At 37.5% G+C, this 12,500-nt stretch overlaps 2 protein-coding genes across 3 annotated transcripts in view; one reads left to right on the forward strand and one right to left on the reverse strand.

Annotated features, from left to right (window-relative positions):
* LOC137971197 (transmembrane channel-like protein 7) overlaps nucleotides 1-9,255 on the forward strand; it is a 28,562-nt gene extending 19,307 nt beyond the window's left edge. Inside the window, exons 9-18 of one of the 2 annotated variants that reach the window (XM_068817956.1) lie at nucleotides 283-434; nucleotides 1,348-1,462; nucleotides 1,638-1,747; nucleotides 2,731-2,835; nucleotides 4,695-4,770; nucleotides 4,994-5,133; nucleotides 6,754-6,786; nucleotides 6,920-7,042; nucleotides 7,262-7,340; nucleotides 7,476-7,693. In XM_068817956.1, the coding sequence (XP_068674057.1) occupies nucleotides 283-434; nucleotides 1,348-1,462; nucleotides 1,638-1,747; nucleotides 2,731-2,835; nucleotides 4,695-4,770; nucleotides 4,994-5,133; nucleotides 6,754-6,786; nucleotides 6,920-7,042; nucleotides 7,262-7,340; nucleotides 7,476-7,556 (1,014 nt within the window). In that variant the 3' untranslated portion in view covers nucleotides 7,557-7,693. Of the gene's footprint in view, nucleotides 1-282; nucleotides 435-1,347; nucleotides 1,463-1,637; nucleotides 1,748-2,730; nucleotides 2,836-4,694; nucleotides 4,771-4,993; nucleotides 5,134-6,753; nucleotides 6,787-6,919; nucleotides 7,043-7,261; nucleotides 7,341-7,475 lie in introns of both variants that reach the window. The other variant, XM_068817957.1, reaches the window with a different exon arrangement.
* A 1,090-nt stretch (nucleotides 9,256-10,345) lies between these two features.
* Nucleotides 10,346-12,500, reverse strand: part of LOC137971199 (uncharacterized) — a 7,988-nt gene continuing 5,833 nt past the window's right edge. Inside the window, exons 3-4 of the mRNA XM_068817961.1 lie at nucleotides 12,373-12,500; nucleotides 10,346-11,357 (exon numbers count right to left, since the gene is read on the reverse strand). The exon at nucleotides 12,373-12,500 is cut by the window's right edge and continues 139 nt beyond it. Coding sequence (XP_068674062.1) covers nucleotides 10,580-11,357; nucleotides 12,373-12,500 — 906 coding nt within the window. The 3' untranslated portion in view covers nucleotides 10,346-10,579. The remainder of the gene's footprint in view (nucleotides 11,358-12,372) is intronic.

The following is a 12,500-nucleotide window of genomic DNA, read 5'->3' on the forward strand; positions in this document are numbered from 1 at the left end:
AAAATTCTCTGTTTCACCCGGCCCACCTGATGCACCCATTCCCCGAGACCTCCACAATGGTGCACTCGGATTGGCCCGATTCGAAATCCCTGGGGGGTTATTCCTGAAATATAACAAAATCTGGAAGTGGTTTCTACTCGTCCTCCACTGTCCATTGATGAGTATGTTGATAAAGAGCAGTTAAAGCAGTTACTGTCAGTAGCTTTTGTCCATTGCTGATCAGGACCATAAAAAATTAATCAAATGTTAACAGATTGCCAAAACTGTCACTTCCTTTTCCAGGATGAAAATGATGAAAATGATGTGCTGGAAAAACTTCTTCTTCCTTTGGTGGTATCAGGCATTAACCTTATTATGCCAATGGCATTTCGCATCATAGCAAGTTTAGAAAAATACAGGAGTCCTCGAACTACCATTAATGTTAATCTTGCAAGGTGTGTAGTCAGAACATGAGGCAAAACATTAATCTCACTGAAAAGGGGCTGGAGCTTACTGTTGTTGTTCTTGCTGCAGTTGGAGCTACATGTACTTTTACAACGGTTACCATTACAGTGCAAGGCGCCTTACATGTACCGCGTCCACACAACAAACTTTCACATTTGACAACTACTTGTAAGTACGTCAACTTAAACAACCCATTCAATGGTGTACAACTTGTACAACTGTGCGAACTTTGCAAAGAGGGGTTGCCCATGCCTGTCGATCAAATTCGCACACCCTGATTGGCGTATAAGTTTTAAAAAACTTTGTTAGGTGGACACAGTAAGGCGTGTTGCACTGTAAGTTTGTTGTCAAGTGATTTGCCTCAAAAATTGGCCTTTTTTCCTTGGCTGAGTGCTGATTCAATTTTTATTCTTGACAGAGACAATGAGATTTCTTTTAACAGTTCATCAAAAGATGTAAAGATATGCTGCCTTTAAGTCAATAAAAAAGTAATTATAGTTATTATTAATTTTGCAAGGCCACTGCCTTCACTTAAACAAAATTTCACCTCATGATCGGACTGTATTATAGATTTTCAATATTCAGTGTACAAAATTATTTAGTTTACAATACATGTACTTTCATAGTTTTTATGGATTGAATGCACATGCACCAGTGTGCTAGCCAAAATTATTATGGCTAATGTGCATTCCTGAATGGGGAGACGTGCTAGTGAGTTTGAACTTTTGTGTTGCAGATTTACATGTAGGCAGAAAATTATGAACCTCAAAATTGCCAAAGTTTGCTAAGAATTTAAAATTGAAATACTTGGAATAAAGAGCACTTTTGAAATTATTTGCAACTTTTCATTAATTATAATGTTAGCACTTTTGCCTTTATATTTTTTTGTCTTTAATTGATTAGGACTACAATGATGATGCTGGTAACGGTGACAATGGTTACAGTGATGCTTTTCATTGACATACAAAGATGTCGCGGTGGCAAAGAACTTTCGATCACTGGCAGACAATGCGATAAAGTAAGCTACACCCCCAAAATTGCGTTTTTCTTTATCTTTGTATAATTTCAAGAAGTCAGTTGACAATTACATTGTACATGTATAGTGTCTGCGTTACTCTATCTGTAAACAGGTTTCTTTTAGATTGGAAGATTTGATTTTTGCAAACATTATGTACATGTATGGATCTCTGTAGGACATTGTTAGATGTTGGGAGAATTATGTTGGCTACACATTCTACCGGCTTGTCATTGTGGATTTTGCTTTCCTGCTGCTTTCAACCTTCTTTGGAGAATTTGTGCGAAGGTAATCTATCACTGGTACATCTCGATAGACATGTACCGGTACTTTTTATTTTAAAATGCATTAGTAGTCTAGTATAGAGAATGTATCAGGGGCCAAGGTCTAAAAATTGGTAAAAAAGCCTTTTTCTTACAATTTATAATTATTAAAAGATTTAGCCATGCCTAAAGGCAGAACTCCCGTGTTATTTATTCTTACAATAGGTTAACCTGGCTTGAGCTTGCAATCCACTCAGAAGCAATAGCAATACTTGGTCAGCTGCCTTGAAAAAAAAACAGCTGACCTAGATGAGCTTTAAATTTGAGCCTGATATGGGTCAGCAGATTCCTTGTTTTAACAGGTGTCAATTAACCTTAGCATTGGTGTCCAACATCAAAGTTGTTCTGGACAGCCAAAAAATGCAGGTTGCACCACAGAGTTTCACATTTGCATACATGGAAGGACGTGGACCTATGCCAGTTGTACAGTCCCAAAACCAAATTTTCTCGCTGATGAGTTACCAATTTTCTCATCAATGGTGCTCTTCGGAGCTCCGCTATCACCCTATAACCTAATCCTAAAACCAAAAGTGAAATTTCACTAGGCTGTGGCTAGTTGGCTACCGTTAGTCTCTAGCCCTGCGGTTTTTGAGGAGAGGGGTCGATTACCAGAATACCCAGAGGAAAACCTCTTGGAGCAGAGTAGAGAATCAATAGACTCGACCCACATGCTTTATGACTCAGATTCTGGGAATTCAACCAGGGCCACATAGGTGGGAGGCCGCCTGATAGATCTCACCACTGACTGCCAGCCCTTAACCCAGGTGCTATCACAGCACACAAACGTGGATTTGTCTCATTAATATGAGTTGTCCAAATATTAATAATAATTACATACAGTAATCTTAAAAACCCTTGAATGATTCAGTTGTACATGTACACTTGCCAGATTACTTACTAAAATTATTAATACTCTATTACTGATTATAGCGAATTTCTTTCTAATAGGATAGTGGCTGTAAATATTCGGAGCTGCAAGGAAACACTTGGACCACCAGGCTTTGACATTTCCAGAAATGTCATAGACCTGGTATATGCACAATGTTTGTGTTGGTATGTGTTATGATTAACATTTTTGTTACACATCATATACACTTGCACAGCCAGATGAGGTTAACCTTACGAATACAGGGCCTTGTTTTGCATTATTAAATAAAATTAATTACTAACTGGCTCAGCAGCTTGTTAATCAAATATATTACTGGGTTGCCATAGGCGGGCAATCCAGTGAAAATATGAGCAGAATAATTCTGCTGTTTAATTTTTCTTCCTGTTTCGGAAAATAGAAAAGTTGTGCAATTAAAGTCTTTCCTGTGACTCCCCTGCTAAGTGTCTTTGTTCCTAGAGTCTTCTGCGTGTATCTTTGGTAGGTTTCATGGGGTAGTAGAAATCCGTAGATTCAGGTCTGGTATATTTTATCTGGTGGACACAGTACAAGCAATGGTGGCAAAGCCGATGCCGATGTAACGTGAATGGTGTTTTATTGGATCTTTAAACAATACAATACAATACAATTATACAGTATCTTAATGATTTTATTAACAAGATTTATTTGCAATGGAAATTAGAAAATTGTGGCATCCTGTAACCTCTCTGTTTAGTGGATGATATTGCGTAAATGTCAAAGAAATAGAATACATGTATGGACTACTGAAAGCTCTTCCTTCTTTGTTTTCTTTTTATACCCTACCTTTTTGTTTGTATATGTTATTTGATGTATTCAATAAAATAAAATAAAATAAAACGAAAAAACAATACATGTACGTTCACATGATCACAAGTTCGTTTTTGCGTTTCATAGATGTTTGGATTTTGAATTACAAACTCTGGTTTGATTGGCCACTCAACCTCATTGTGTAAACAGTTCATCCTGAAGTCAAAATTGTTTCATTTCGTTTCTGAAGAAACAAAACAAAAATAAGTACGTAGTGTTTCATTTCCAGACTGAGCAGCTCTAGGGATCATGAGAAATATGCCACATACAAGCTTGATCCTCTAGCCTGCTTCTTCCATAATTGTAGTTACCAGGAGTACTTATTGGATTTCCAGGCTTTTTTCTTTGTTTTGACGTTTTATTTTTGGCATTACTCTTGGGAAAATCCACTTTCAGCACCTTCAATACCACCTAAGTCAGTGCCCTCTGTTTTTGTGTAACGTGTGCCACAGGCAACCCAGTTTATGCTCCTGGGCCGGGTTCCTGAAAGGTGTAATAACTCTATTCCAGGGATAAATGTGCCTTATTCCAAGCACATTTATCCGTGGAATAGGGTTATTACACCTTTCAGGAACCGGCCCCTGGAGCGTCTAGTGCGACGACAAGAGCGAATGGAATAATTGTTTTATTAAATTCCTTTAACTCAAAAAATTTGGAAATATGAAATATGAGCAAAAAAGAGAAAATCCGAGTGAAATCGAAAAAACTTGATGAAGATGCGATGTTGTGTAATACCTTGTAGTCAGAGACATGTAGGCTCATCACAAAAACGTCTCTTGCCTTTTCGTGTACTGATCTAAACGTCGGAATTGATCCAAAGTTTCTACAAAAAAAAGATTTTGTTTCATTTTTGGCTTTATTCAGAGAGAAATTCCACTTTCCGGGGAAAGAGTTTTTAGCTTAGCAATGCTTAGCGCGATCATTTACCATGTAAGGTCAAACTAAGGTATATGAGCTGATCACCAAGATTGAGTGAACCAATCAGAGCACGCGAAATGCAGTATCTGAAGTTGAGAATTTACTAAATTACTATAATAGTATAATTATACTAAAACAGTGGGTAGCAGTGAAGATGTGCTCTTATTGGCTACTCAAACTTCTTGGCTCGGTAAATATCCACCACTAGCCATGCACCTCCACATCAGTGAATAGTTGTTAATTAATATCTAATATTACATGGTTCTGTTTTCAACCCAAGGATTGGAACATTCTACAGTCCATTACTTCCACTCATTCAGCTTATAAAGTTTCTGATTTTGTTCTATGTGAAAAAGGTAATTATAAAGTTAAGATACAAATGAATAATAATAATTATTATTATTATTTTAGAAGTATTATTAACATATTACCCTTTCTTTAGAGGTTTAAATAAAATTAAATAAAAACCCCTTAAGATACATTTACTCCCTGCATCTGTCATACTTCAGAATTAGAGTTGACAATTATTATAATAATTATTATCAAATATTATTACTTCATTTGTGTGTTGCTTTGCAGACCAGCGTGCTCATGAACTGTCGTCCATCCATGAGGCCTTTCCGGGCATCCAAAATGAACCTTTTGTTCCTCTTTCTACTGGCATTGTCCTTTATGCTGGCAATGATTGTCATTGGATACACCATTATGTCTGAAGACATGTAAGTGGTAAATGAACCCTGTGACGAAGCAAACAATAGCAACAATACCACAGACTACCCACATTTTTAAGGAAATTGTACTGGCTGTTGCTGACTCTCTGTGCAGGGTGTAAACTGCAGTTTGCAGGTTAGGGTTGCAGGCCATAATTGTTTTACCATAGCTGAAACAACCCAAACCTTTACTAATGCTAACATCACATTAGGCCTAAACACTATGCTTTAGATTAAGGGTGGTGGTACTTAACCACAGAAAGACAACGGTTTCTAAGGAAGTCCTTTAGTCAAAGAGCCCTGCAAAACAGTTGCGTGGATTGTTCTCTGAAGTAAATTTTCAATGGAAATCTGACATCTCTTCAATGAGAAGGCCCATGCGCAACTAGCCCCAGTCCTTTGCCATGCGTTTCAGTTTTTTACTGGATGGGAAGCTTCCAATCATTTTCCGTAAACTGTAGCAAATCAAAGGAGGGCCTAATGACGTAAAGGTTTGGGTTGTTTCAGTCATGGTAAAACAGTGACCTGCAACCTTCACCTTACACCCCCCCCCCCCACCTCCTGTCTCTAAGACCTTTCAAGGGGGACAGCAATATCACCTTTCATTGTCCATATTTTGCTCAGATTATCATTAAATTTTTTGCAGGAAATTGTTGCTGCTATTTTTTTTTACAAGTTCCTCAAAAATGGAATCTGTTGCCACAAGTTTTCTGTTACCTTCTAGATATTATTTTGTGAGCCACACAACATTCCCTGCAATGGTTATAATTTTTCTCTGCATGTACCTTTCATTCATGAACATTATCAACTTTCACATGCACAGAATTAGTGCTAACTGGCATTGTTCAAAGCTTTGTGGGGTATTCAAATCTCCATATGGGTCCATTGTTGCTAGTTTTAATTAAGGTGGCTCAAACCAGTTTCAACACTTTCAACTGAAGAGACCTTGTTATTAGAAGGATAGACACTTATCACGTAACAACAATGTTATGGTACCACATGAAACAATGATGGCTGAACAAGTTGCAGTAATTTTTGTGACATAACAAGTTACCATGACGACAGGAAAGCCTTGTAAAAACACCCTATATTTTGGCTTTAGTTGCTAATAATTTATCTGAAAAGTGATCAGCAGGCCTAGATGAAACTCTCTGCAAAGTTTTAAAGAAATTCTGTGGGGCAGATTCAGAGCTACCTTAAAGTTTCAATTAGTTAAGGTGGCTCTGAATCCACTCCAGATTTTTTGCAACTGCATGGTTTGAGCCACCTTAAGGGTCATTCATGCTTGTCTGCTTTACCCTTTGGAAGGAATCATCTCTTCCTCCCTATTTAATTTTTTTTTGAAAGTTATCCCAAAATATACAGATTTTTTTAATGATGTAATTTGGATCAAACTGTTTCCATTTTAATGTTTGGTGAAATGTCACAAAGTGTCTAAGAGGCCACCTTGTCCTATCTATAAGAGATCATCGATGCAAAACACTGGAATCATAATTATTTCTTTAATAGTTGCATCCTAGTGTTTGGTTTCAACTACAGCACCTTTCTTGTCATCATTATCATCATCTGCGGCTTTCACCATTGCGGTTTTACAGTTCCTGAATGTAAAATGTATTTTACCTTTTGCAGAACTTCTCCATCTGAACGTTGTGGTCCATTCAAGTAAGTTCCTTCTCAAGTTGTACATAATTTATAAGTTGTGTTCTTCTTCTGTAACTACTTGTACTCTAAGAAAGCTTAACACTAATTATAATTGCCATCTTAAATCAATACATTAATTGTTCTCTTCATTTAGGGGTTTGGACTCAATGTATCAAGTTGTCACTGACTTAGTGGAAGGGTTTCCTAATTGGCTGAGACAAGTTATCAGTTATGCATCATCAGCAAGTGTTATCGCCGTGGTGTTTTGTATTCTGGGGTAGGTATCAGAACAGTAACATTACTGGGCCATGACCAAAGTTAGTAACTTCCTAAACTCAATTTGAACCTCTTTCCCTGGGGTGTCAACTTGTCCTATCCTCTTTTGCCAAAGTACTGTAAAATAAAAAAATGAGACTCTTTGGTAGGCTCAATCTCATCTCGTTTTAAAATTTAATGGCAAAAATAATCCAAATATTTCTATCTTTTTGTTTTACAGGGTTACTGTTTATTATTACAAAATGCTGAAGGATTCCAATGAAAAGAAGATCAAGCTACTCAAGGAACAGATTGCCATGGTGAGTTCATGTACATGTCAACCAGAACTGCCGAAATTGGGGAAAAATCTGATGTTGGCTAGATTATAGGGCCAAACTAAAATTATTAATGTACTGCAGCTCTTTTATTAACAATTCTCTTTTTTGGTTTTGCAGGCGGGCCGTGACAAGCTGTATTTAATAAAAAAACTCCAGAAGGGAATAACCTTGGCATTAGATCCCACTACTGGCGAATAATATATTTCCATTGCCACTATCATCATTTACTGCCTCTGGGTGCGATACCCCGATCTCTTTACCCTGTCCCTTCTCTTTTCCTCCTGTATCGTCAGGAAAAAGACAGGTTGAAGTTGGTCTCATGACCACTCCTTCCTCTGAGCAAGTGTTTAACCTCCCAAAGCCAGGCTTCTGTAGGTATATGTTTATGGCTATCTGTAACTAGGGCCTCTCCATCGACAACTGCAAGCCTGGGTAAGAATGGTTTTATGATGGAAAGGCTTTGAGATGTTTTAAAAATTAGGAGAGTCTTACACAAGAGCCACTACACCAAGCAGTAGCCGAACAACAATAATTTTCAAGAGATGCAAATAATCACTTATAATAGCCTTTTGTTGCAGAGAAAGACAAAAACATTTTAGAGCACAGTAATCAATTATTAATCAGTTTTGCTACGAAAGTTTTCAATCATCACTATAAATTATATACAAAACTGGGCAATTTTGTGGGTGAGTGCTTAAATGCATGCAGACGTCTTAGAATTTACATCATTCATGGGTAGCCCTCTTACTTGCATTGTAAATTGAATGTATTTATAATCAAGACACTTGACTACTGATACGAACTTTCACCAAATGATAAAAGCATTTTTTTTATTCAAGTTATATATACAAGTCATGTAGAGTCCAAGAGTAGTTAAAATGATAAAATACTCTCTCTGAGTTATGTTATTATTACTAGTAGTTTCAGAATTTATTTAATAATGTAGACGCATCAAATTTTCCTACATTTCACCTTCATACTCCGTCAATTAATGTAAAATAGTAATAGTTATTGTGACAGAATTTTCTTAAAATTAATTTCAACTTTTATACAGAGTGGATGTTAAACTGTTGTACTCTTTCAATTACATGAAAACAGCAGTCTAACAGGATTGGTGTAAATAGATTGTTTACAATTTAGCAATTTAGTACCAAATTAGTAAATTATTACATTAAAAAAATATTTATAAAGTTACACTGGTGGTTAAAAGCGTTTCAGAAATTATTTAAAATAAAAATGTTCCTGACGTTTTGGTCGCAATCATGGACCTTCTTCAAGGGAAGTGAGAGAAAAATTTTATACAAAAGCACAGATATAAACAAGACGCTGATTAAAATTCAAGATGTGTCACTTTTCTTGTTAGCGAGAGTCAACTGGGACATTACTCCCCAAGGAGTATTTACACTTGACTCTAGCTAACAAGAAAAAATGACATATATTGAATTTTAATCAGCATCTTGTTTATATCTGTGCTTTTGCATAAAAATTTTCTCTCACTTCCCCTGAAGAAGGTCTGTGATTGTGACCGAAACTTCGGGAACATTTTTATTGTAAATAATTTCTGAAACGCTTTTCACCACCAGTGTAACTTTATAAATATTTTTTTAAATGTACCCACCTGGTGACAAACCCAGTTTTAATACAATTATTACATGTGCTGTAAGTGACAACTGTTGTTACAGTAAACTGTACAAAAATATAATTGTATTTGTTATTACCATTTTAATACAGTTAAGGGAAAACATGAGAAAGTGCTACAGGCAAATGGAACAGCTACTGCATGCAGGTTAATGCTGCAGCAACAGAGGACTTTTTCAAAGTGGAACTTGTAGAAGTGTAGTTTGCTAGGCAATTTCTGTGATATGTACATGTAGAATAAAAGTAATGTTTTACTTGAGATGTGTATTTAATTTTTAATTAAGTCCACCAACACCATGTTGTATGCAAATGTTGGGTGGTCTTTGTTTTCACTCAGACATTGAAAGTCAATACTTCTGGTCACTAAAATAATTGTCAATGGAGAGAAAAACTCCAGGGCAATGATCTTAAGTTCAACTATATGCAGGCCACAGAATTTCAGTCAATTCATGCCAGCCTTTAGGGCGGGTCCTACAGTACAGTGTAGCCCTCTACTGTCACAGCAAAATCAGTTTGCAAGCTAATGTGATGTCATTCAAGTCACATGATCAAAATGATTTTGCATTGATGAAAATGATTTCGCCATGACAGTTGTGGGCCACTGTACTACCCAATGTTATTGCCTTAGTTTTATCCTCACTGGTCATGAATTAAAGTCCACTATGAAAAGAAAAGTAAGCAAGAAAAAAAAAGAAAGAAGTCATAATTGTCAAAAGTCAGATCAAGGAGGGAGTATTGCTGGTACATACAGTGGTGAGAGCACTCACCTCCCACCAGCGTGGTCCAGTTTCAATTGCGAGACTCGGTGGTACATGTGCTGAGTTTGTAGGTTCGCTACTCTGCTTCAAGAGGTTTTTCTCAGGGGACTCCGATTTGATTTAAATGTGCACAGTGTCCAATTAGTGTCCCAGTGCTACAAGACTTGAGACTATTAAATAAAGCCCATTATTATTATTACAATCATGTATTTGGAGCCACAACCAGAAAGGTTTCTGTTTCATTGCACCACTATGACAACCATGAGTAATTTAAATTTATGCCCTTGATAACTTGGCAGAAATCGAATTTGCAAGCCACAGCTGCTGGCAAAAGATGCCACCAAAAGAAGCTGAGCTCTTTGCATCTTTTACTTCTGGGAAACCATGAGCGAAACAGCCCAAAATAGAGAGCACTTGTGTTCTCCATATTCTTCAATCACATTCACCAATTCAGCTAAGGCTTTTGAGAAGATTAAAAAAAACACACACGCACCCTAGATGTCACTTAAGACACTTTTGTCCAGAGCCCATGAAGTGAATGAAGAATGCTTTGAAATTTTTAAGACACTTGCAATGATTCTTCTTTCTTAAAATTAATTTTTATTTTTGTTCATTTTGCTGTGCTCGACTGATTTCATTTTGCATGCCTTCCAACCCATTGACCCCTGGGAGTGAGACTTAACATGTTGATCGCCAGATGAGTTTACTCAGCAGCTGGGGGGAGTCCTAGGGTGTTTCAGGAGTCAGTGGGTTACAGTACAAGTAAGCAACCAAAACCTATGTCCCCTCCATTTAAAGTGGAAACGTTTTCCAGCACCTTCATGATCACATTTTCAGGGCTGACTCAAAGCCCAACATAAAGGCTAAGCTTGACTTGCATATAACTGACAGAGAAGCTGGCGATGGGGACCAGTATTTCCTTAACTGTGCTTTTAGTAATCCAGCATCATCATCACTAATGTGCCCACATAGGCAATCAAGATATGGAAGCAATCTTTCACTCTTGACAAGCTGCTGATTTCCACTTGAAGTGAGCATGTGTTGCAGTGTAAATAAACCCAACTTTTGAGTTTGTTTCGACCCAAGCATCGTCCTTTGTTTGTTTTCCGTTACATTGCCAGAAAGACTGTGATCACCCGTTGTGCCACCAGCTGTTGAATCCGAGTTTCCAGTTCCTTGCACTGGTTTCTCTAATCCAGTTTTCTTGTCAGGAAACGCATGGCTGCCCAATTGCATGTCTGCATCACTCATGTCATTAATCATGCCTTTCTCGGAAAGTAAATTTGGACCATCCACGTCATCTTGGATGCCATTCCAAGTTGCTTGGCATTCATTTTTATCTTCACCCTTTTGTTTTTTACAGTCAATTTCCAAGAAAGAATTGGTACAGCCTGTTACTTGTCGACCTGAAAATGCCAGGCTTACGAATGGAGTTAAACTGACCCACACGTAATTGTGGTTTTCTTCCCACTTCGAAACATCATCTGGCTTATGCTTAGCTAAAAAAGCAGCGATGATCTTGTCAATGCATTCTGCAGTTTGCGGGTCCATCCAAACCAAAGCTGATGCCCTTGTTCTTGCCAGAAATAGTGTGCAATAGTAACTGGGGAGGAAAACAAAAACTTCAATTATTACATCATTAATAATAGTCATTTATTATCCACCTACTGTAAGTGGAGGTGAATAGTGGACCGTGAAGCAGCAGTACCCTCCACTTCCACCAACACAGTGGTACAGTGTTTGTTTAAGTATATTATACAATACATACTTTAATAATTGACCACTCCCCATAGGGGCTTTTCAGAACCAATGAAACACAATCAACGAAATGACAGAACACAACAACAACTGTTAAGAATCCCAACTGGCCGGAGGCAAACCAGTTGGCTATTTACAAGTGCAGCCGGGAAGTTGAACCAGGGACTACAACTGTACCAGGAACAAATTCACCAAGTGATTAGAACAGGTCTTCAACCCAGGATCTCCGGATCTCAAGGCAAGCGCCCTAACCACTGGGCCACACTGCCTCCACCATACTTAGGTGATCATTGAAAATTCTTTGCACTGGTTGCACTAGACGTGATTATTACCCAATAATCACCAGTAACTGTTTTTTTTCCAAAATGTCCACAAGCCGTTTTGTTGAGGTGAGAAACGAAGATAATCCCCTTAATACTACAACAATTACTGTATTATTAACCTCGGTGAATATCACTGAATAAAAACTTTAACTTTGGCACCGACTTTTTCTCGGTTTTTATTCACCGATATTCACCTTGCCTTCAGTGAATAATAATTGTTAATGAATAAATTATTTTAATTTGTAAAACGTGGTCAGAAATTTCAAATCTCATGTGCCACCTACTGGGAAGTGAATAGTGCTTGGCTAATCACCTCTTAGTTAAATAGCCAATAAGTGTGCACAGAGAGCACTATTTACACGTACTTGTGTGGCACATGTACCATGTATATACTAATGAGAATTATCCAGTGAAAATGTCATTTTTCAGTGGTAAGATCCATGACTTACATGTACTAGGAAGTTGGTATTTTAGGCAGACTGTGCCCTCCTTGAAATTTTTTGCAATGTACATTGTATAGCAAAACTGTCCTCTCACCTGAGTGCCAAATCACCATCTGGTAACAGATTCACCAAGTTAATCATTCTTTTGTGCATACCAGACTCAACCAAAATCTTTGGCGTTCGCAAACTGCAAGCACAGCAGAACAAGGTGTTTGCAGCAAT

This window comes from Montipora foliosa, chromosome 9 (genome assembly GCF_036669935.1).
Source record: "Montipora foliosa isolate CH-2021 chromosome 9, ASM3666993v2, whole genome shotgun sequence".
NCBI lineage: Eukaryota > Metazoa > Cnidaria > Anthozoa > Scleractinia > Acroporidae > Montipora > Montipora foliosa.